This window comes from Delphinus delphis, chromosome 12 (genome assembly GCF_949987515.2).
Source record: "Delphinus delphis chromosome 12, mDelDel1.2, whole genome shotgun sequence".
Lineage (NCBI taxonomy): Eukaryota > Metazoa > Chordata > Mammalia > Artiodactyla > Delphinidae > Delphinus > Delphinus delphis.
Window position 1 is genome coordinate 36,137,817 of NC_082694.2, and position 24,637 is coordinate 36,162,453.

The 24,637-nt window shown below is 43.7% G+C and overlaps 1 protein-coding gene and 1 long non-coding RNA gene across 4 annotated transcripts in view; one reads left to right on the forward strand and one right to left on the reverse strand.

Moving 5' to 3' along the window:
• Window positions 1-5,886: 5,886 nt before the first annotated feature.
• LGALSL (galectin like) lies at window positions 5,887-13,055 on the reverse strand. Its single transcript, XM_060026494.1, has 5 exons — window positions 12,918-13,055; window positions 12,060-12,131; window positions 11,848-11,936; window positions 10,983-11,160; window positions 5,887-9,126 (listed from the first exon to the last, which is right to left on the reverse strand). The coding sequence occupies exons 1-5, from the start codon at window positions 12,951-12,953 to the stop codon at window positions 8,983-8,985; spliced, it is 519 nt and encodes a 172-aa protein (XP_059882477.1). The 5' UTR covers window positions 12,954-13,055; the 3' UTR covers window positions 5,887-8,982.
• Window positions 12,248-24,637, forward strand: part of LOC132434861 (uncharacterized) — a 66,191-nt gene continuing 53,801 nt past the window's right edge. Inside the window, exon 1 of one of the 3 annotated variants that reach the window (XR_009521440.1) lies at window positions 12,248-12,330. This is a non-coding gene — a long non-coding RNA (uncharacterized lncRNA). Of the gene's footprint in view, window positions 12,331-12,569; window positions 12,799-13,179; window positions 13,297-24,637 lie in introns of those variants that run through there. The other 2 variants (XR_009521438.1, XR_009521439.1) reach the window with 2 other exon arrangements.

Here is a 24,637-nt window from a genome sequence, read left to right on the forward strand (position 1 = left end):
ACCCAAGGCTGTTCACAGGAGACCAGCCACTTACAGGTTAAACAAACACATAAACACAGTGGTGTTAATCATAAAAAGAAAAAATGCTTCTGATCATCACTGCAGTTCCGAAATGGACAGCTGTGCCCCTGACGTTCGTCAGTGGCATCAGTGTCACTGCTGACAACTGGACAGAGGTTGCTGAAGGCTGAGGCCCAGGCAGGTGCTGCAGCAGCTGTCAACGCTGCTGGCATCTGGCACCATGCCTGGCACTTAGGAGAAGCTCAGGAAATGTTGGCTAAATGGGTGACTGAATGCCGCCTGCGCTGCCGCTGCCTTGTCCTTCAATGCTCCAGGGAGTGGGGTTCACGGGGTGCAGGGTGTGTATTTTAGCCCCTTGTTCTGAGATTCAGGAATGCCTCCATTGAGCTGGGCCTGGGACAATGTCAGTGACAACACAGAAATGACCAGAGAGCTGCCACTTTCTTCTAAAGCTTGCTTGTCTTCTTGAAACAAACCACCTTGTGGACATTTTTTTCCCCTGGGGTGAGTTCTTTCCCAAGGGCACCTTGGTCTCTTCTATGAATAGGCCTCCACTACTCTACTAGCCTTGAGGAGGTGCCTAGACTTTCCTGAATTTGAGGGTGAACATGGCTTAGGTTCAAACAGGAACTTCTGCTACCTACAATATTCCCTGAAGCTCTAGACCAAACATAAACCCAACAGGGCCTGATGTTCTACACCTGAACTGTCCAATATGGTAGCCATGAGCTACATGTGGCTCTTTAAAGTTGTTAATGAAAATTAAATAAAATTTAAAATTCAGTTCCTCAGTGGCACTAGCCACATGTGAAGTGCTTCATAGCCCATATTGGACAGTACAGATTATAGATAGAACCTCTCCGACACCACAGTTTTATTCAACAGACCTGTGTCTAGAGCCAGAGCTCATAAAATGGATTCTGCTATCAAAGAACTGACCATTATGTATAAACAAGAAAACTATTCACTAGGGATAAACAGAAGTCTGTCTCACTCATGGGTTAGGCACAAAAGTCAGCATATAAGGCAAAAATGGCTTCATGTCAAATTTTCCCTTGAAAAATCCCTTAGGAAAATGTCACTTTGGAGACAAGCTCTCAGTAAATTCAAGACTGCAGTACGTCATCCAGCGTTGGAGCAGAAGAAGAAGGATCTGATTTGTAGTTAGGAGCAATGCACAAGAAAGATCAATGGTATCTGTGAACACGGGTGTGACACCGCAGGGAGCTAGCCTTCAGCTGTGAGAGACCCAGAAGCACCTGAAGGCACATCTGAATCACATCTGCATTCTCAGGCTCTCTGCTACTTCCATGGGATGACAGGTGGAATTGCCCACAGCATTTAAGGGTCCTCTCTCTCTCTCTCTCTCTCTCTCTCTCTCTCTATATATATATATATAATTAATATATTATTAATATAAATATATATAAATATATATATATATAAATATATATATATATAAATATATATATATATAAATATATATATATATAAATATATATATATATATATATATATATATGGTGTTTTTTGTTTTATGCTTTGGTGCCAAATGTGTAGAGGTGAAGTTGAGTACATTAAACGTATTTACAATACGATTTCCCCACACACATTCCATGAGGCCGTCCGTTCTTTGCTGGGGGCTTGGTTAAAGGAAGGGACTCCCCTCCACCAGAGACCCATGTGTTTTGTAATTGAAGAACACCAGGTTTCTCCTTGAACTCTTTCTTTGGGAGGCCAGAATTTCAACTACATCACTGAGCTTTGGAAAACACAACACTGGCCCTCAGATCAAACCTGAAGTTGTTCTATATACTGGGGTGTTTGGGGGCAGCACAGAGGGCAAGGGGCATTCAGGCCCTTGGAAGCCCAGCTAAAATCCTTTAGATCCAGATGCCCTCCTGGGTCACCTCAGCGAGCGGCAATCTCTGTCCCCGGGAACTCCTGTAAGGTGCAATGTTCTGCCTGCTTGGTCTGGTCCTATATATTGACAGTCATCTTTATGTATATTTTATACATACAACTGTCTTTCCAGTTTGATCATAAATTCTTCAAGGGCAGATGGCATAGGTCTTTTATCTCTTTTTATAACCCACAGTGTCTAACACGGTGCCTTCATATAAAAGTGCTCCATTCCTATGTAGCTTCATTAGCAACAGTTATGAGTGATTCCCTCAGGATATGAACTAACTCTATAGACATGCTTTAAGAGTACCAAGTACATGAAAAGGCCAGTATTTGCCCTTTCAACTTAGGAAGCTGAATTTTTAAAATCATTTACTTAATTTTGAAGTTGAGGATTGCAAGGGAGTTCCCAAGTCAGGAATTTACATCATTTGCAAAAGCAAAGAGAATGTTAGTTGCCTTAAAAAACCCCAAACGGTGAGGTAACCTCAATATTTGACATTAATCAAAGCCTTACCAAAAAAGTAGATCTGTTTCTAACCTTCTCAAAGAAAGAGACTGTGGTCTTGTATGTGGTTTTTTGTTTTGTTTTGTTTTTTTCATTTGAGGATTTAAAAAAAGCGGGATAAATGAATGGTTAATTAGAATCTTAGAGTAACAGACCACACAACTCCAGGAAGATTCTCATTTAAAAAAATTATTTCTTTTCAGTAATTTCTCATCATGTTGTGCATATCTTCCTTGTTCACCTTTTAACAACATTAAAAATCATTTTATGCTGAACTAAATATAGTTTTTATTGCATTAGGGGAAACCCATGCTTTCTAATGTTGGAACAGCTGTAATAATTCAGAGTAAAAAATCTCTGAGTACATTTTACAAACATCATTCTAAATATTGCCTAATACACTGCTAATTTTGGCTAGATTTTAAATAAAATAGGCTTCAGTGAAATGATATGAAAAGCATGTTCCAATGGATTAGACACAGTCTCAAGGATTAACTCTTTTAATGCTGTTTCATTACAAAATCATGGAAGAGTATTGTAGAAATTGGTATCATGATTATTTTAACTTTGGCCTTATCAGCTGTAAGAAATGTTTTACTCCGTTGTCACCTATGGCTCTCCAAACACAGCGTCACAAGTTTCATTATTTCCATTTCCCACAGGAGGCAAATTAAGACTGGAGATTTAAAGTGCCCACCTGGGACTTCCCTGGTGGTACAGTGGTTAAGAATCCGCCTGCCGATGCAGGGGACACGGGTTTGAGCACTGGTCCGGAAGGTCTCACGTGCCGCGGAGCAACTAAGCCCGTGTGCCACAACTCCTGAGTCTGCACGCCACAACTATTGAGCCCGCACGCCACAACTATTGAGCCCGCACGCCTAGAGCCCGTGCTCTGCAACAAGAGAAGCCACCGCAGTGAGAAGCCTACGCACCGAAACCAAGAGTAGCCTCTGCTCACCACAACTAGAGAGAGCCCGTGCGCAGCAACGACGACCCGACGCAGCCAAAAATAAATAAGTAAAATTTATAAACAAAAAAAAATAAAGTGCCTGCCTGAACACACACAACAAATCCCTGAGGCCCAGGTGCCTCTTCCTTCTCACCTTATCACAGCCTCACTGCTTCTCTTCTTCCCCTTTCAAAACCAACTGTTCAGGTAAGCTTTGATTGTTTGCATCTGTCTTTTTAGAATTAATGACGGAATACTGACAAAAAGGGAGGTGCTGGAGTTACTGAAAAATGTTTATTATTGTTCTTACTCATGAAAGCTTGGAAGGTCCCCAAAACCCCATATCATCCCCAAGGCCTGTGGCTGGCTTGCCACTTCCCGGAGCCCATTATTTAGAACTGTCTGGGTTGTCCTATCAAACAACGATGCCTCCTTACCTTCTGTGTTTGCTCACCTAGTCACCATCTTTCCCCGGGAGATGGAAGTGCATATCCAAGCAAGAGAAATTGTCAACAGCTATTTCTTCCCCTTCTCTCTCTCTCGGTTGAATATTGCTTCGGCACCTTGTATATACCCATTTAAATTCATTATGAAATATATGCCTTGCAAGACAGTTCTTTGCCTTTTGCAGGAGACATTTTCTTTTGTAGGAAAAAATCATCGTGAAATTAACATGGTGATTAGGAAGCAAGTTAGGCATGCAGTACCTTGTACAAACTCAGCTGCATTTAGTGAAAGGAAGACTTGAAATTCATTTCCAAAATGCTGTGAAAAGCTCATTTGGGCCATTACCACTTGCCCTCTGCCCTCTTCACAAGTTATAAGCCACCTTGTGTATGTGCCTTGCAGAACGTTTGGGAACTACCGTGGTGATTCTGCAAACGAATAACTAATTGAAATGCTTACGAACCTTAATCTTTCTCAGAGAATCCACTACTTACAATAGGTGTCAGGGTTCTACTGAGGTCCTAAACCAACCCCAATAAGGAGGATTCTTTACAAAACTCGACTGAAAGGCACTTCCTTTTACTACAGTGTTTGTATTGAGGTAGGGGCGGGAGTGAGGAGAGGTTACATCAGGGGTGAAGACACTTAGTCGTAAAGTTATAATGAAAGTTGCATGATTGTCTTTTGGCAGAGCAGGATGCCCCAGTGTTGAAATGAAATTCCCACAGAAAGATATCCACAGATCAGAATCCCACAGCCTGGCACAATTCAAGTTTGATTCAGTGAATGTTTTTGGAATTCCCAAAGTCAGAGCTGCTTAATTTGGGATCTGGGACCACCAACACCATACAGGGTGTTTCTTAAAAATACAAACTCCTGAGACCTTCTCCAGACCTACTGAAACATAATTTCCCTGGGTGAGATTGGACTTCTACTCCTGGGTGATTCTTAAGCACACTAAAGTTTAAAAGCACCAGAGTCTGTTTTACTCACTGATGTATCCAAGTACCTAGAATGGCAATTGACAGAGCTCAATAAACACCTGCTGAATGAATGAAGGTCCTAAGTGTTTGTGGCACTCAGAGGCTCCAGTTATACATATCTTCCAGACTGTCTAATTCAAAATGCTGTCATAGGACAGGTATAATGTTATATCCCACAGGGGCGGGGGAAGCTCTCCTATCTCTGCCCAACAGTCTAAGCAAATTGTCCCCACTTTGACAGGACTTTCCCTGCCTATACTTCACTGCAAAAGCTGTGACAAAGACTGGCCTCACAGCTTTGCTTCCTTAAAAAATAAAAATGAAAAAAAAATAAAGGAAAGGATTAATAAAACCAACTAAGGTATAAGTAGGTACCCTAAATCCAGCATATTGAGTAAATTATCTCCGCTAAATCACCCATAACTGAAGCTAGGCAAAATTCTATAAGCCAGTTTTATTTGTAGTCAAAATAGCTAAGGGATCAAGTTTCCTTCCTAATCATTCAAACCACAGGAAAGAGAAGGCAAGAGAAATGCAATCTTGCTTTTGTATATACACTGTTCTAATAAGACTATATTAATGATTTATTAAGAACCGACTGCATCCTTAACAGGTGAATGAATAAAGAAACTGGTACATCCACACAATGGAATACTACTCAGCAACAAAAAGGAAAAACTTGATACACACAACGTGAATCTCAAATGCATTATGCAAGAAGCCAATCTCCAAGGATCATATGTGGTATAATTCTCTTCAAATGACATTCAGGAAAAGGCAAAACTACAGGCAGGTGGAATGGGTCAGTGGTTGCCTGATTAGTGCTAGGAGTGGGGGGCAAGTTTAACTACAAAGGGGTAGCCCAAGGGAATTTTTGGGGGGTGATGGAAGGATTCTACATCCTGATCGAGGTGATTGTTACGTGAATCTATGCATGTGTTAAAACTCCTAAAACTGCACACCAAGAAAAATGTGAATTTACTGTATGCAAATTATATTTTAAAAGAACCCATTGCACACACAACATGAACTCATTAGGTCTCTGAGGGCCCTCAGACACTTTCCTTCCCTTGATCAGTTTATTAATGTTGGCAACACACAAACAAATGGTCTTGGAGTGTGTGCGTGAAAGTGAGGGAGGATTGCTCTACCATACGGTCCATGCTAAGTACATTACACCCCGTGCCAAATTTAGCACCTTATAAACTGGAAACGCTTTTGTAGAAAATTCCTTTATTATAGTGCAAATAACTTTCAGCAGTGACATAATAATGTAAGAACACATTTAGCAACATTTTACACCACGCAGTAAATAAGAAAGTGTTTCTTCGAAAATATGTCATCATAGGAACATTATTTCTACATTAATAATGTAGCTGGAAAATGCCAAGGCTGTTTCTCTCAAGGCAACAGGGCTCCCTCCCTCTTTTTGGATATTTGCTTTTTAATACAAATGAAAGGACTTGCCATTTTAACAAATCACCAATAATTCTAAGAGTCATCTCTTAGGAGGTTTTGAACTGAGGTTGGCAAGATATGAAATGGGGTTTCAAATTAAAAAAAAAAAAAAATTAAGACAATTCTGGGATAGCCCAGAAAGTAGAAGTCACTTCTATTAACTTTTAAGTAGATATATACATTCACTTCAATTTTGATGCAGAAATGAACAGATTGTCTAAAGCCTGCCTATTATTCCCCCAGAGCCTGATTGTTATCTATGTTCCTTGGTTTTGGTCATATTGCAAAATTAGGGCTCTGGTCAGAAATAACACCTTACGTACCCAAATGCTTTCCTGTGAAGCTTAAAATTGCACTTTCCATCCTGAATTCCCACCTTAGACCTCGCATGCTGATGAGAGGATGTGAACATTGTTTCCAGTTTACAGCTAATGATTAGTACAGCTGGATTAGCCCCTTGCTAATTTAACTATACCTGAATCAAATCATCACATCATTTAGATTAATTCCAGTAGGCTTAACCAAGAGGTTCCCCATACAGAAATGAAGGGTTAACAGTGAATCTTTACACTAGGCTGCCTAAGGGCTTGGCTGCTAACCAGTTAGCTGATAGGTAGAGAGAACAGTGTCAGTTCCAAACAGTTACACTCCCAACTCCTCTAGTTTCCGCTGAATTATGCAGTGGGTGGGAATGGATGGCCACTCAAAGGAAACCTCCTGTGGGGGTCTTCCACCATAAGGAGAATCAAAACCCCTACCCATATATTTCAGGGTACCCTCTAAGTCTCTCTACAAACGCACATCAAAACCTAGTGGCTCTACAAGTTAATCACAGGCTCAAAAATAGCCGGAGCCACAGAACAGCCCTCCTGGCTGAATATGGCTGCTTAACTCAGCTGGTACATATAGCTTTTCAATACTCAGCCAGCCTTGTTGGATAAAGCATCTTCTTATATAACACAGTGGAACTGTGCTAAACAGTTTAAAAGTTGAGAAGAATCCAAATATATCACCTCTAAAAAATTCATGATTTTAGTTTGCTTTTTCTTAGACTTTGGTACCGAAACACTGTCTACATTCTCGACACATGAATATGACATGGTCACTTCAGTGCCTCTGCATGTTGTGTAAAGAAACTCAAAAGCAAAGCAGGAGAAGGACGTGTCATAACAAGACGCAGTATGCTCTACAGACAAAACCTAAATTATATATAAATACACACCCCACCCCAGCACCCCCTCTTCTCCCCACCAGCTGACCAAAGCAATGCCAAGGGTCCTTCTCTCCAGGGCCAGTAGAGTTTGTGAAATCCAGCACCCAGGACTCCAACCATCCCTTGCTGTGTGGTGACATCTTATCACTGCAGGCTTCTCCTAGAGACTCCCTGCTGTCTAACCAGTTCCACAAGTACAGGGAAACACCTAAAGCTTAACTGGGAGCATTCACACTATTGGCTGGACTCAAAGACCTAGAGTCCTGGGAGTTAATTTTTCAGATAAACTAACTGGATCATTTCCTAATTTGGATCCTGTCTTATCCTAATATCTCAGCAGAGCCAACACAGTAGGAAGCACCCTCTACTCCGAAGCTCCAAAGGCATTGCTTAGGGATATCAGTGAGGGTCACATAATAAAAGTGATACAAGGAGCTAACAGCTTAAGTTGATATAAATTATTTCCGGGTAAGTTATTTGGGGCCATTTGCTTCTGCTTTCCATTGCATTCCAGAATCATTTTCATACTGTACTTTCAAAAGTTTATATAATAGTCATTTAAAAATTGTCTATGCAATCACTTCTTACGTGTTTTCAATTAGCTTAATAACAACTTAATGAGCTATTATGTAGGTCTAGGGAAAAGTAGTTAGTCTTAAGGAAGCCAATACTGTGCTACTTCACAGTAAGGAGAAAAAGCAATGTAAATAATCATCAATAACTTGAAAAGCAGTCTTACGAAACGTTGCAAAGCTTTCCCTAAAGCACTTACAGCAATTTATATCAAGATATCCTAAGTTTAGGGGTACGGAGGATAAGACGCAACTCTTTAAGGTAGAAATTCACCTTTATCATGATGGAATAGGTAATTTTCCCCCCAGACCTAAGATAATTGTACATTCAAAAGTTCATAACTTGCTGTTCTTGAGACATTAATCATTCTCTCATACACTGAGTAGAAATAAATAACTACAAGAAAGCTTTAAAAATCTGAATTAACATTATGCTGTGCAACAAAACAAAACAAAACAAACCTTGAACAACCTACATTCTATGTTAAATACCCTGACTAAAATGTCGGTTGTGTTACACAATTCCACTTCAGTGCAGAAATGAGTTGACTTCTGTGTACCGTCTTTGTTGTTGTTGTTTTAAGTCTTTAGCACTTTTGTTCTAAACGTCAGCTTGAAACGATGAATAACTTACTACCAAATCACAAATCCAGTTCAGTTTAGTCTGAATAAAATCCAGCGTAAGTGTATTACTTTGTTCTGGAAATAATGGCTCGGTGTCTTTGTTCCGACAGCTTCCTAAGGGCAAACCACCGTTGAAGTCATTTTGGGTTTAAACCGCACAGAAAGAAGAGACGGTGAAGTTTCCCTTTTCGTTTTTGTTTTCTTTTTAAGTCTTCAGATCTTGCTAGGACACTTCTTCCAGACCAACAGTCATACAGTTGTGGCACCTGATGCTATCTGAAACAGACGTGGTTTAAACAACGTCAGCCAAGCTTCGTGATCTGGAGGTCCCCGTTTATCTTTATGGTGTCGATTGCAGATAACGTTTGAATGCGGTGGTAAAAATCAAAAAGTTGGTGTCCATCCACAAACACTCTGAAACGTGGGTGCTCACAAAGGATTTCCACCTGGAAGAAACAAAATAATAACCTCAGTTCATAATTTCAATGAACCCTGCTGGGGAAAACGAACAAACAGTACTGCATTTTGGAGAAAGGCAACATCCTCAGTGGTTCTCAAACACGGGAGTGCACTGGGATCATACAGAAGGCGTGTTAGAACACAGACTGCTGGACTCCACCCACCAAAATTTCCATTTAGTAGGGCTAGGGTAAGGTCTAAGAATGTGCTTTTCCATCAAGTTCCAAGATGATGCTGGTGTTGCTAGAATAAGGAACACACTTTATGAAGCATTGCTCTACACTATTCAATGTCCTTTAAAGATTTAAAATTGCTTTACTCTTTCTCCCTTCTCCTTGCATGCCAGAAAGTGATGGAAAGTGGCAGAGATTTATTTATACGGCACTTAATGTCTCCATCCTCATCCCCTGAACAATTCTATCCCACCTTCAGAGAAGCCCCTCGCAAAGCAGAACTGGTACCCATTAGTAGCATGTAATAATAGTCTAGACACCCCTAAACACTAAGCAGAGAGAAGGTTACACAGTAATTACCATTCGACCAAGGATGTGTAATTAATAAGGCTTTGCTAAGCCAAACAGAAATACTGATTCCACATGGTAAAAGCTTTTTCTTCCTCCTTTTTTGAAACTTAAGTAATTCACCATAGAGTTTAATCATTGGTTCTGTGCTATGTATTTATTAAAAGCATTTGTATTCATCATGCAAGGAGAGACTCCGTATATGATATTAGTCACATTTAATTCATATTATTACTAAAATTATTATCACCAAGAAGGGGTGATTTCATTTCACCCCTTCACCCCTAGTGTTGGGGAGCACTATTCCTCCTGGCAGAAGCTTTGGTTACTCACACTCACGAGCTCTGCATTAAGATTCACCAGTAAGAAACTGACACAGTTCAGGGGAGCCTCAGGGTCATTACCATTCTAGAGAAGGGTAGGGGTGTCTTCCCCAGGCTACGATTAGAAGGGCAATTAGTCTCTATTCTATCATTGATGTGACAATCACGGATTCTTGCTTTCCCCCCAGACTGTAAGATGGGAAGAAAAAGTATGACTTATTCACAGGCCCCTGTAAATTTTTAGATGAGGAGCAACAGGTTAAGGGTAGTTCTGCTTTGTTAGGTGTTTATGCAACAGGGAGCTTTTAACTGGGTTGTCATTATTGTGATGTATGTTAACAAGGTGTAATGTAGACACTTCATCACCAGGTCTGACACGTCAGTAAATTCTTTCCTAACACATTACTGACTTGCATCTCTTACTTGGTATTGTCCTTCATAGAGGAAGGTGCTGCTAATGCTGCTTGATTGAAATGGAAGTTTGGGCTGTGCTTCCTGCCTGACAGATAGTGGGGAGCAAATCTATACTCATCCAGGCCCAAGGGAAGTAATCTGTCAGCCACAGAGACCGTGACAGTGAAACAGACTGAGGCTACTTAACCCAGAGAGGGAAACAAGGACATCACTAAGTCCTCACTAGCAAAGGGAACAAGAGAAAATAAAATGATAATCAACTAGATTCTTAAAAAAAGACATAACTGATATGGTTTGGTGCTACTTAAAGGTTGAGAAAAAAATGAGGAAAATTCTAGACACTTATTATTATTTATTAATCAAATATATTTTGGGACAGGTGTCTATTATATGCCTAGTACTATGTTAAATACTACATAGAAAAGTATTTATTTTTAACAATATAGACATGTAAATATGGGTTTATTTACACGTATTGGCTAAATCGAATTGCAAAAATTCTGGCTTAAAGTGTTCTTGGCACATACTAGATGAGAACATCACCATCCTGCCAGTGGTTGGAGCGGAAGCACTCGAGGCACTCACCCTGAATGGTTGGTCTGGGATGAATGGGAAGTAAGGGATCGCTGACTGTTCTTCACCCCTTTCCCCAGATATACAAGAATTTCTGAGTAGCTGCCGATCTGTGAAGACAGCTTTGAGTTCAATTGCCACATCGGCGGGAGGATCCTCCGAATCACCACAGGTCAAGCTGATGGCAAAGCTGAAAAGAAAATCATCTCACTTATTCACGGTGAGCAAAACAACATTAACAATGACCCAGGCTCCCATTTCCACAATGACCCAGGCTTCCATTTCCTTCTTCTTCTTTGGATTTGTCAGCTTTTAATGGGCCACTACTCTTCATATGGGGGCAGGCGTTGGGGGGTTTAGACTATGGAGAAATAGGATTACAATCAAACTGGTTTGTTACCCAGAGGAGGCCCTGGTGAAAACTTCAGTGGAGATGAAAATAACTAACTGTAGACATTTCATATACCCCAAACTACCCACACATCTGTGTCTTAATCCATTTCAGAAGACTCAAAAACAGCCCCATTAATTGACCAGGGGAAACGATATCTCGTAAAGTTTGGTTCTCATTTATATTGATAGTTCTTACTCCAAACACCATGTTTGGGAAAAAAAAAAAAATCCTTTCGCCTCCCTAAGGGTCAAAGAGAAAATGATGTGGGTCTATATTTATAATCTCTGATATAAATAGCTGTCTAGAGAAATGATGGCTGGGATTCATACACATTCTTTTCATGGGAACATAGTACTTTCTTGGCACTTCTAACTAGCAACACTGGCCACAGGGGTGGGAAGAGGAGGGGCAGTAAACCACCACAGGAGTGGGCAGGACCTTGTAACTGCCTGATAGGTCTAGGTGACAAGGACTCTGCCTTACCTCTCAGGGTTGAGGTCTACGATGCCCATCACTAATACCTTCTTGCCTGGTCTCATGCCACCTTTAATGTGCCCACAAAATGGCACGATCTGCAAAGGATGAGAGGAGAAACAGAAAGTTTACAGCCTGTTAGGGAAGAGCCAAGGCCTCAGATCTAAGGAAAGAAGAAAGAGGGTACAGGCAGACACAGAGCACAGAACAAAATCATTTACCAGTCGTGGGAAGTACACGTCGGCTTGAACTGGAGAGCCCAAGGAGTTGTTTAAATGCCCATCATCTAGTTTCTAAAAATAGAAGCACACAGATTGGCTTTCCAAAAGCTTTTGGAGGGGGGTGTTAGAGGGAGCGGGGAAGAACCTACACAAATCTGGAGGAATCCAGCAGTCCTCCATAGAACACAGGAAGCCTCTGCAAAAGCTCCCACCTCACAGCCCACTGAATAACCGCATAAACTCCCGGAACAAAACCCGTCCTTTCCACCAGGTAGCTAAGCCTCTGATGATCCTCAGACCCTTCAGATCTAGATCAAAATGAAGGTCGAGGCCCACTGGGGAGCCAGAGCCCCGCGCCGAGGGAGGGAAGGCCCCTCTCCAACCGCAAACGCCCATGGAACCGCCGTCGCCCAGGCCTGTCCTCGGGGACATGGCTGGAGTGCAGCGGCCGCGCTCAACTTCTCTCGCGAGCCCCTGGCGCGGACCCATTTCTAAGGGGGAAATCCCCGGAACGGCGCGGGGCGGGCGCGGGGCGCGCGCGCCGGACACACACACAGGCGCACACTCACACGTGCAACATGCACACACCTGGCCGGAGGCTGCACAGCGCGGAGGGAACTGTCGGTCACCCCCCACCCCACGGGCCGCCCCCAACACCTCCCCTCAGCCAGCGGCCCTCCAGCTGGGGCACCCCTCCGGCCCCTCACGTCCGCCGCGCACAGCCGGCTCCCGCTACCAGGTACTGGGGCGCCTTCTCACGCGTGGGGCGCGGGGCTGGGCCTCTGCCGAGCCGGAGCCGGCGAAGGGGCCGTGCGGGCTGCGGGAAGGGGGCGCCTCGCGTGTCCCCGCCGCACTCACCACCACTGCATCGCTGTCGGCCACCGACCCCGCCATCTTCTCGCGCAGCGCGGCGGGGTGCGCGGCTGGCGGCCGGGCGGTGGGGGACGTGGGACACGGCGCGCGGGCTGGGCTTCAGAGGCGGTCCTGCGCCGGGCGGGGGCGCGGGTCCGAGACTGGCTCGTGCGCGCACACACACACGGGCGCGCGGGCGTGCACTCCCGGGGGCCCGGCGCCGACCCGGCTGGCGGGGCCGGGGGGAGGGGAAGGAGAAGGCGGAGGCCGGGAAGGCGGCGCGGGCCCAGAGGTCGGAGGTGGCCGCCGCAGCCCGGACCGCGCTGACGAGTCGAGGCTGCTTTCTTCCTCGGGGTGCTGCTGCCCGAGGAAAAAGGAGTCGAGGGTGCGCCGTGCTGGCCCTGGGCTGCATTTAAAGGCCGCCGGAGCCCGGCTGGGGAACCGGGAACAGGGCGGGGAGCCGGCTGGGCTGCAGCGGCTTGCTCAGCTTGCCCTGCCCCTCGGCCATTGGACGGTGGCAGGAGGCTGGGGCGGGAGGGACTGGCCTACCAGGGTCGGGGCGTGCGGGAGGGCGGGCGCCCGGTCGACACTCTTCGGCGGCAGGGTGGGTGGGGTTGGGGCCTGCCAGGTGACAGGTGCTGGTGACATCACCGCTCCTCCTCTCCAGCCACCTCCCCGCCTTCCTTCTCAGGTTGTGACTTGGGGCAGGTGGGACAGTGGAGGGCGAGGTCAAGGGAGGATTGGAGGTGGAGGTGATATTCCAGAGTTCGAGATTTCTTTCAGAGAATGCCAACAAAGAGCGAGGAAAGATTCATTCGGCTTTCTAGGGTGGAAAGATAATGAAAGGCTTGCATAAATAAATATTTGACCTAAAAGCAGGAGGCAGAGAGGACTCACAGTAGGGACTTTTATATTTATACAGGAGATGTACAGAACACACCTCCCTCCCCTGTGGAAAGATGGGCAAGTCTGGGGGTCCCTGGAGGCTCTCTCAGGCAGGGGTCTGGTTAAGTCTTACCAAATTGAACTGGGCACAGTGACTGCTCTCAGAAAGTCTTCATTGGGCCGATTTTTACAAGTCACCTTTCCAGTCTAGGCTAGTGAATTTCACACTGAAAATCTCCTGATATCCTTTGTGGAGTAATTCCTAGGGGGTCCACCTCTCTTTATTCCAAGGCACAAATTCCTTTATGGCGTTTCCACAGTAGGACGATTATGTAACTTCTCAGGTAAAGCTGTATCAACATAGCCTCTATTAGGTGACATCTTGGCTTAAACATTCCATTGTGTGAATCACCCTGGTGTTTTATACTAATAAGCAGGGAGCATGTGTGACCTGCTGCAATCCCAGAGGGGCCCTCAGAGGCTCCCTTCCTGCCACTGTTGCTGGCTGTGTGGCCTGGAACATCACTGAGGCTTTTGTGTCTTAGCTTTCCCTTTATGGACCAGAGCTAATCATGGTAATCTCAGTTGAGTAGGGAGAATTACCTGCACACGCTTGTAAACCAAAGTCATATCCTTTGTGTGCTCTGAATTTGAGTGCAGCACAAGTGGCTCACACTTTTGCTCTTGTTTACCAGTCTTAGCTCAAAATCATACCTTATTGATTATTTTAAAATGTTAGGCAGTCATAGGAAGCAACTGACATTTTGAAAGCACACTTTGATATATCTCAATTTCTGAGAGTTTGGTATAGGGGACACTCATTGAAGTATTTTTTTGTCATTAGCTAAGCTAAGAGTGACAGAATACATCATGGTGGTTAAAGAACGTGTGCCCTAGGTTCAAATCCTGGCTCTACAATTGACTAGCTGGGTGATCTTGGACATGTTACTAAACTTCTCTGTGCCTCAGTTTCTTCATCTGTGAACCAGAGATGACAGCAATGATGACAATAGTGCCTATCTTGTGTTATTGGGAAGATTAGGTAAATTGGTTCCTGTACCTTCCTTAGAATAGTAGCTGGCACTTAGTAAGCGCTACTCTTCATATGTACAAACATCTTGAGGGCTTGCCATGTACCAGGCACTGGGGAATACAGGGGGGACATTTTTTTGTGCTTCTACTTTATTATTATTTTAAAATTGTTTTTTAAATTGAAATATAGTTGATGTACAATGTTGTATTAGAGTCAGGTGTACAGCAAAGTGAGTCAGCTGTTCTTTTTCAGATTCTTTTCCATTTTAGGTTATTACAAGTTATTGAATATAGTTCCCTGTGCTATACAGTAGGACCTTGTTGTTTATCTATTTTAGATATATTAGTGTGTATCTGTTACTCCCAAACTCCTAATTTATTCCTCCCTACCCCTTTCCCCTTTGGTATCCATAAATTTGTTTTCTATGTCTGTGGGTCTGTTTCTGTTTTATAAATAAATTCATTTGTATCTTTTTCTTAGATTCCACATATAAGTGATACCATATGATATTTGTCTTTCTCTGTCTGACTTACTTCACTTAGTATGATAATCTCTGGGTCCATCCATGTTACTGCAAATGGCATTATTTCATTCTTTTTTATGGCCGAGTAATATTCCATTGTATATACATAACACATCTTCTTGATTCATTTATCTGTTGATGGACATTTAGGTTGCTTCCATGTCTTGGCTATTGTAAATAGTGCTGCTATGAACATTGGGGTGCATATATCTTTTCAAATTAGAGTTTTTATCTTTTCCAGATATATGCCCAGGAGTGGGATTGCTGGATCATATCGTAACTCTATTTTTAGTTCTTTAAGGAACCTCAGTGGGGATTTTTTTTGTTGATCTTACATTCTAATGGCGAAAGGCAGTTAATAAACAAATAAATATATAATATGTCAGGTGGTAAAAGTATTAGAAAAAAATAGTAAAGCAAGTAAGGTGAAAGAGAGAGGTAGGAGGTGGGGCGATGCTCTTTACAGTGTTATCAGGGAAGCCATCTATGGTAGAGTGAGTTTGAGGACCTCTAATGGGAGGGAGGGAGTGGGGGAGGCATTTGGAAGTCTGGAAGAAGAGGTTGCTGGCAGAGGGAACTGCAAGGGCAAAGTCCCCAGGGTGGAGTAAGGGAAGAAAGTGTTGGGTGCAGCTGGGGTGCAGAGGCGGAAGAGGTAAGTAATTAGAAATGGAATAGGCCATGTAGACACTGCGAAGATTGGCTTTTCCTTGGGAGAGGTGGGAAGATATTGGAAGTTTCTGAGCAAAGGAGTGACATAGCTTGCCTTCTGTTGTGGATGTATCCCTCTGGCTGCTGTGTGAAGTGGTCTCTGTGAGGAGGGCAGTGTGTAGGAGGCAGGTAGAAGCAGGACTTAGGAAGCTCCTGCAGCAATCCAAGCAAGATATAATGGTGGCTTAGACAACGGTGGGAATGATGAAGATAAGAGAAGCTGTGCGCCCTTGAAAAGTCCTAGCCATTGTCATTACATAGCTCTGAGAGTTCAAATTGACTTCTAAGCCTCAGTTTCCTCACCACAAAATTAAGAGGTTGGGCTCATTCATCATTCCTTCTTAGCTCTTAGAAAGTTCTTCTGGGGCTTCCCTGGTGGCGCAGTGGTTGAGAGTCCGCCTGCCGATGCAGGGGACACGGGTTCGTGCCCCGGTCCGGGAAGATCCCACATGCCACGGAGCGACTGGGCCCGTGAGCCATGGCCACTGAGCCTGCGCGTTCGGAGCCTGTGCTCCGCAACGGGAGAGGCCACAACAGTGAGAAGCCCGTGTACCGCAAAAAGCTGTGTAAATGCCATCTAAATTTAAATGGTAGGTGCTGCTGAATGAAAATAATCTTGGGTTGAATCTTTCAATAAGTGGTTTTGTAGGGTGAAGAATAACCCTTTGATTTACATTGTCAGTGGAGTTGAAGATACTTGGATTGCTTGAGATGTTCTTTACATTCCTAAAATTCTTACATTTTAGGAATGTAAAGAACAGGAAGGTACTGAACCTGCCCAGAACATTTTAAACTGGAAAATTGCCTTTTATTCCAAAAATGCTTTGTTCCTTCTCAGTCATTCTATAGAATAGTTCATTTTCAATATGGAGAGCAGGGAGAAAGCCTAAATGAATTTTTTGTTATAATTAAAGCTGAGCAGAGTCAGACTACCCCTGACAGGGAAATTCATTAGCAAATAAATGAATTATAGAGCTTGAATTTTTAAAAAGTTGTAGAGAGAAGGACAGGCAAACTTTGCTCTGGGCTTTGATTATGGGCATTTTTGTCTAAAAAACATTAACCAAGATTGTGACCCTTTTATGAAATGCAACAGTGAACTGTATTACTGCTAGAAACTACTAAAAAGGCTAAAGAAAGTCAGCATCGAAAAAGAAATATACACAGGTCTTTGAAGATAGACTTTGCTAAATGATCTTCCCAGATGAAAATAGTAGATCACGTCCTTCTCTCCTTCCCATTTAATATGTTTTATTCAAATGTAGGCATGCAGAATTTCTAATACTGTGGGGAGAATATGGCATTGACGTCAATTCGGCAGCCATGTTATGAGCATTGTGCTGTGATACCCTGGACCAAGAAGAGATATATGAAAATGCATGGGTCTTGTCCTGAAGAAGGTCACATCTCACTCTGGGGACCAATGTAGAATGCAGTGGGTAAGATAATAAAGGCCTCAGATCTACAACCTGAGCACTGAGCGGGGAGAGTCACTCCCATTGGGAGGATTAAGGCAGCTGTCTGGAGGAACTGGCATATCTCTGACCACAAGCACGGCAGCCCCTTCCACCATCCCACCAAAGCAAGTCTGCAAAGACTGCACAGCAGCTCTATTCGTGGCCTGAATTCTAAACGCACTCCGCCTGGTCTGGTCACCAGCTGAACCCCTGTTTCCAGAGGCTGGTTTTGTCTCCTGCCCTGGTCCGGGTAGATATGTGCCTTCTTCCTTTACACTGTGACTGTGGGCCCGGATCCCCGAGGCCTGCCTTTGACTTTCAGACCACTTGTTTTCTGCGTATATATACACATTGGCAGCAGCAGGGTTTCTCGTCCTCAGTGCTATTGATATTTTAGGCTGAGAAATTCTTTGTGGTAGGGAGCTGTCCTGTGCATTGTAGGATGTTGAGCACTCGATGCCAGTAGCTGCTCCCCGGAAATGGTGACAGCCAAAAATTCCTCAGACATTGACAAGTGTCAAATGTCCCTGAGTGGGGTGGGGAAAACTTGCCCCCAGTGGAGAACCAGTTATCTAAAAGGTGCTTTAAGATTCCTGTTACTCATATATATGATATGAAATCCATCTGATCTAATCTGGAGTAGAAACTTGCACATCAGAAACATTTGCCTTTTTATTTGGCAAGTCATTGCTTCCTGATATTATGGGAGCACTTTACAAATGGTTCCACAGAGAACCCCCTACAATGAAGGAGGACCTGTGAGGACCCCTGTGGATGTAGCTGGCAGCTCAAAATATCTGTAATATTGAGAAATTTGTGTGACTTTTGCACTCTGTTCAACAGTATCGCCATGTTTATTTTTGATATAAACATAATGTGCTCCCCACACCCATAAATACAGCAAAATTAAAGCATCTAAATGTTTACCCTGTTCATCTTGTGGCTTGATTCCCTCCCTGCCCCAGACCCCAGAAGGTGGCTGCAGCCCACTTTGAGGAAAAAGATAATGCACCATTTCACAGGCTGGTCAGGCTTTCATCTCTTCATAATTGTTTTCATCAGGCCAGTCTCTGCTCAGGATAAATATTCACGTAGGCAGAAAATATACAAACTCAGCATTCTTTGGTTACCTCGTTAGGTAGGAGGGCAAATAGTTATCAAGCTATTTTTCTGTATTTCAGTACATGATTAAAGTTCTTAATTATTCTAGGAACTATGGTCACGGTTATCAAATATTATTTTAGACACACACACAAATTTGTGTTGTACCAGTGTAATTAGGGGACAACCATAAAACTTGGCAGTCAATGCCAGTAGCTAACATTTCATTATTTTCAGTTTATTTATGAGGAAGCTAGAACCAGACTCCTGCTTGCGTTTTAATTACTTAGCGCAGGAAGGATTGATTGCAGAAAACCTCCAGACTGAAAAGGGTACTAATGAGCCCATTTCCCAGGAGGAGTTCAGGGCTTCAAAGGTATGCACTGCTTCCTACCCTGGGGATGTCACTGTGGGCCCTTTATCATGTCTGAGACGTCGCAGGAGCGCACCCCGAGCTGGCTCACTCCTGTGGAAGGTAGCAAGAGCCCTCGCCCAGAAAGAAGCACAAAAGAATGCTGCTTCCAGTCTTTGGAACTGGCAGCATGAATGAAAGATATTTTAAGATACAGGGCTTTGTGCTGGGACTGAGAGCCAAGGATGTGCTTCTGTGCCTCCTCTCCAGCCTTACGTTTCAGCAATTCCAAGAGGCAGATCTGTGCTCAGCCAACCTTGTACCAGTAAGGAATGGGACAGGCCTACGTGGCGGAGCCCCGGGCCTCATTTCACTCTTCTCATTATGCTTGATGTTTCTGTTTTCATCTGCTGGTTTATAGTCCTCCTTTTTATTGCCTCTGTGATTTTACTTTCTTGGTGTCCAGTGGCGTAATGGATTTCTTAGTTTGGTGGTTTCGTGGAAACTCGTGTGGCTTGGCTGCGTGGAAGGAGACGAAGATTCAGAATTAACAGTCTGCTGGAAATCCTGACTAATGGGCAGGAAAACTCAGGAGTCAGGCTGCCAGGTGGTCATTTGATTTTTAGAGGAAATGTGTTTGAGTGACACAGATTTCTAGATTTCTTAAAAGGTGAATCACACAGAGAAGGGATTAACACAGACAGCTTCTGAACAAACCACCATCCAGGAGGGACCTGGGAATTTACACTTGGCATCCAAATTTGACTAACCAAAGAGATTCAGAGAAAACAGACTTCATCTATTTATTCAACAATTCTTTATTGAGCTGGGCTCCATTTTAGTTGTGATTATGATCTTTTTTACTTTCTTAAAAGAGGCCCAAACAACCATATACATATTTGGACTTAAAATACTTGCCCTCCTTTTCCATATGAGTTTCTTCAGGGCATCTCTACTTCCTCATATTGTAGATTCCTCCCTGCACACTGCCTGTTCCATCTGACAATATTCAGAATGGGTCTAAGAGCTCCGCTGCCAACGTGGCAGCATAGCCTCAAAAATAAATATAAAGTGTTTTGAATTCAGAGGCTGGTTTAATTCCACCTCCAAAGGATTAATTTATTCCATAGAGAAAGATTAATTAAAGAGTTGAAGAAAAAAAAAGAGTTGAAGAAAATATTTTAAATTGCAGAAGTTCAAATTGGTAATCTACACTGATTAAACTCATCACATTTCATTCATTCACAACCTTGGCCTTGGTTGGCTCAGTGTTACTCTTAAACTTAAGAATTAATCGGAACTCTATAAATTCAGGGGGCTTTGGGGTTAGGCATGATTTTTCAAGATTGCCTGGTGTGTGTTTGTGTATGTGTATGTGTATGTGTGTGTGTGTGTGTGTAAGGCCAGTTGGAGTGGGGAAGGAGGGAAAATTCCACCTTTTCTTAAAAGCCAATCCTCATTTTAATACCAGGAATAGATAAAAGTAACTTCGGGGGCTTCCCTGGTGGCGCAGTGGTTGAGAGTCCGCCTGCTGATGCAGGCGACATGGGTTCGTGCCCCGGTCCGGGAAGATCCCACATTACGCGGAGTGGCTGGGCCCGTGAGCCATGGCCGCTGAGCCTGCGCGTCCGGAGCCTGTGCTCCGCAACGGGAGAGGCCACAACAGCGAGAGGCCCGCGTACCGCAAAAAAAAGAAGAAAAATAAAGTAACTTCGGGAGAGGAAGCAAAGTCGTTGTCTGTGCTTGTTTTTGATTCCATTGATTTTAATGCCAGCAAAAACTCCATCAAGAGAAGAACCTCATACTTTTTTTTAGATGAGTGAGGCAGAGATACAAGTATTAAATTTTTATTCTTTGACACTTTCTCTGCTAACAGGGGTTCTCCTTGACACTGGTCTGGAATCTTCCCTCACACGACTCGATTCCCGGCCAGTTATGCCCACTTTAGACATCAGCCTTATGGGCACTTTCCCCAGTAATGCCAGCTTCTCCCCTCGATAGGCTCCCCCACTTCATTGCCAGCCCAGACTCCTCCCCACTCTTTCCATTCGCTCTGGGCTCTCCTCTTGGGCAGGCTCCTCCTCCACAGCATGTCTTCAGTGAGTAGACTCTCACGAGCCTGAAAGAGAAAATTTAAAACAGATAAACAGATTGCTTTTACAAATGGTCCTTCTCTGGAAGGCAGGAGTTGCTGTTTTTCAGGAGGCCAGTATGCATCGTTTTCTCTCTTAGTCACTGTTGACAGACTGGTGCCATAGCCAGGACAGGCCAGAAAATGTGTCATTCATTTCAAGCCAAAGTGATACAGCTAACAGTTATTCTAGAGAAGCTACAACTAACGGTTGGCTTTAGATGATTTATACAGATTATCCAATGTCAGGTGATATTCTATAATTAGAAATAAGAAGGGATGAGCTTAGTGAGAAGAGAGGATGGGTGGAATTTCTAAGTATGCGAAGGATGGGTGTTTCTTTAGGTCTAGTGGATGGTTTTAATCTACAATGTCGTTTATTCTCAGTGCCCTGATAGCAGCTTATAAAACAGCCACAGTTCACCCAAAAGCCCTTAGAAATTACTACACAGTGCTAAAATAAGGCATCGCCCAGGAATCTGAGAGTACCCACATCTTTTGTAAACTGTAATTCAACTCCCTTCTTCAATGTTGAGTTCATGTTAAGGCAGCATGGTCTCTTAAAAACATAAATCATGTACCATCAACCCTTCTTAAAATCACCTGGTGAGGGCTTCCCTGGTGGCCCAGTGGTTGAGAGTCCGCCTGCCGATGCAGGGGACACGGGTTCGTGCTCCGGTCCGGGAAGATCCCACATGCAGCGGAGCGGCTGGGCGCATGAGCCATGGCCGCTGAGCCTGCGCGTCCGGAGCCTGTGCTCCGCAACGGGAGAGGCCGCAACAGTGAGAGGCCTGCGTACCGCACAAAAAAAAAAGGAAAAAAAAATCACCTGGTGGGTTCTCATGGTATTTAGGATGAAACCCTAATTCCTTTCCATGGCTTTTAAGGCCCTGTGGGGTCTGGCCCTCTTTCTCCACCTTCTCTTGGAGGCCGTGCTCCTCTCCCTTGCTCACTCTCTTAAGCCAAAACTGGCCTCCGTGGGGTTTTCCCAACAGCCAAGCACACTCATTCCTCAGGGTCTTTTCACTTGCTGGTCCTCCTGCCTGGAGCGTGCTTCCCCAGGCACTTTTTTGGTTTCTTATTCTTAAATTCTTCACTCAAATGTCACCTTCTGTGAGAGACCTTCCCTCATATACGCCCCTGCCAGGGTTCTTTTAGCGCATCCTCATCTTCTCCACTTCTTACCTCAGTCTTTAATTGTCTTGTTTATTACCTGGTGTGATCTTTCCATATCAGAGGGTAAGAGCCTTGAGAGCAGACTCTTGTCTTTCTAATTCATGAAGTGAAGTGAAATTGGGAGCAAAGATTTATTGACTGAATGAATGAATTAATGAATAATGCACAGCCACACATCTGCAGATGAAATAAAACCTCAGAGCTGTTGAGGACTCCAGGGTTCCAAGGCCAGAGTCCACTTATTTCCCTGTTACACAGCCTGAGAACAATCCTCTTTGGGTTGACATATAAAGACTCTGCCCTGAGATGTCCTTTCCACCACTGAGGAGTCTTGATTCTAGATGCCATATGGGTTACATATAAATTCGTCCTAGACATTAGGCAAGGTTGTTGACCCTAAAGTTTAAATGTTACTTATAAGCAATGAAAAGTTGAATTGGTAAGATCAAGTACAGGAAAGATAATAGTGAAAAAAAAAATCCCAAAGCACAAGCATAGCAATGTCAATAGCTTTATTAGCAGTATTATTGTTTCCTCATCCTGATTAGATAGACGCTTAGGCTCTTTAAAGTAACCTGATATTGAACATTAACTATAGCTTCTTCTCTAAGAGGGGTGAGCAATGAAGGTGCTGCCTTTCCCGATTACTTATTTAATTTTATTTAACAAGCACTTGTAGAATGTTCATCAAGCTCCAGGTACCTTTCTAAATACTTGACAAATGCTGTCTCGGGTTGAGTTCATTGGAAGCTATAGTGGAGACAGAGTTTGGGGTGTAAGGTGCTTATTAGGGATTAACACCTTTGAGGAGGAGGCAGAGAAAGCAAGAGGTCAAACTGCACTACAGGCTCAGGGAGTCTGGGAACCAGACAGGGACTTGAGGCATGTGCTGCCTGTCAGAGTGTCCCGCATGGGACTGGAATGGCCTGCCTTTCTACCCCCACCTCGTTCAGGCACCAAATGTGGGCTCCCCCAGGAAGGGCATGGCCTTGGGCAAGGCTGCTGTGTAGCGGAGGCACACTGGAGTTGCTGAGAGCTGGAGTTTGTCTGCTTCCCATCCTCCCTGCTTCTGGGCAGCAAGTTCTCCCTTGAAGTGCACCTCTGGGTCTGCTCAAATATTAACTCATTTAACCCTCGTGATAACCCTAAGAAGTAGGCCCTTTTATTAGCCCCATTTTACAGATGACAAAGCTGAGGCATGGAGAAATTAGTTCACTTGCCAAACTAGGTCAGGTAGCAGAGCTTAAATTTGACCCTGGAAGTGTGGCTCCAGAATCAGAGTTCTTAACTGCTCAGCTATTCTGTCTGAGCTATTGCTTCATAGAAACTGTTGATGATAGCCTAACAATAATAACAGTGACAATATTGGTTGTTATTTAGTTATTTCTAAGGTAATGTGTGCATGCATGTGTGTGCGCATGTGTTTGCCTCGTATTGGTGCATTTCTTAAAAACAGCACCAAAAGAATGATAATTTTGGGTTGCCTACCGTATTTGAATATGAAATCCTGCCTGTAAAAATCTAAGTATCCAGACTAGATGCTGAGGGGTAATGACTGGGTTTGAATTCCAGTACAAGGTAGCCTGTGCTGAAATTCTCATGTTGGCCTGGAAAAGGCCAACCCCTTTGGAGTTTAGGTCAAGAGAATTGAGTAGATGGAAGAAAAGCTATAAAATACAGGGCAAGGCCAACCAGTTCTGTGCTCTGCCAGTCACAGGAGTGAGGTGTTAGTTAGATAAGGGCCTGAGGGAAAAGCAGGTGACACCTTGGGAAGAAGGTAAAGAAGGAGAGGGGAATTTAACATATGTGAGCAGGGTGGGCCTGGAGTGCTCTTGAGAGGGTCTGGAAGACAGTCCAACACTGAGAAGAACCAGGAGGGCAGAAGAGGAGGTAAAAGGAGTCCAGGCTGCTCCTAGAAGGGAAAGAGAAAACCCAGTGGCGACAGAACATTTTTTCCATCACTGTTTTTGGACTTATACATATACATGATCTTTTAAAGATATTTAAAAACCATTTCCCACTTTACATAATTAGATTTCTTAGTTCTAAAGACCAGGCTTAGGTAAGGAAGGAATCCAAGGATGACAAGTTTTATTTTGGATGATGTAGAATACATATTTCCCCCGATTTGCAATTTTCTTTTTGTCTGTAAGAGTCCAGGCAATAGAAGTCATTATCCTTTAGACTTTTCATTCCAGTGGGATTAACTGGTTTCACATTCTTTTTCTGAAGTTTGGTGAAATCCCCTCTTTAAACACAATAGAGAAATTCTGTTTTAACCCCTCACTATCTTTATTTGTATATAAAAACATGTTCCAAAAGGCTGGAACAACATCTTGGTATTAAGGGCTCTTTGCAAA

Coding starts and splice junctions, on each gene's coding strand:
- LGALSL (XM_060026494.1), bottom strand. CDS start 12,953: ATGGCGGGGTCGGTGGCCGACAGCGATGCAGTGGTG. Junction 11,937..12,059: donor ACGTGTACTTCCCACGACTG/GTAAATGATTTT, acceptor CATCCTTTGCAG/ATCGTGCCATTTTGTGGGCA. Junction 11,161..11,847: donor GTAGACCTCAACCCTGAGAG/GTAAGGCAGAGT, acceptor TTTTCTTTTCAG/CTTTGCCATCAGCTTGACCT.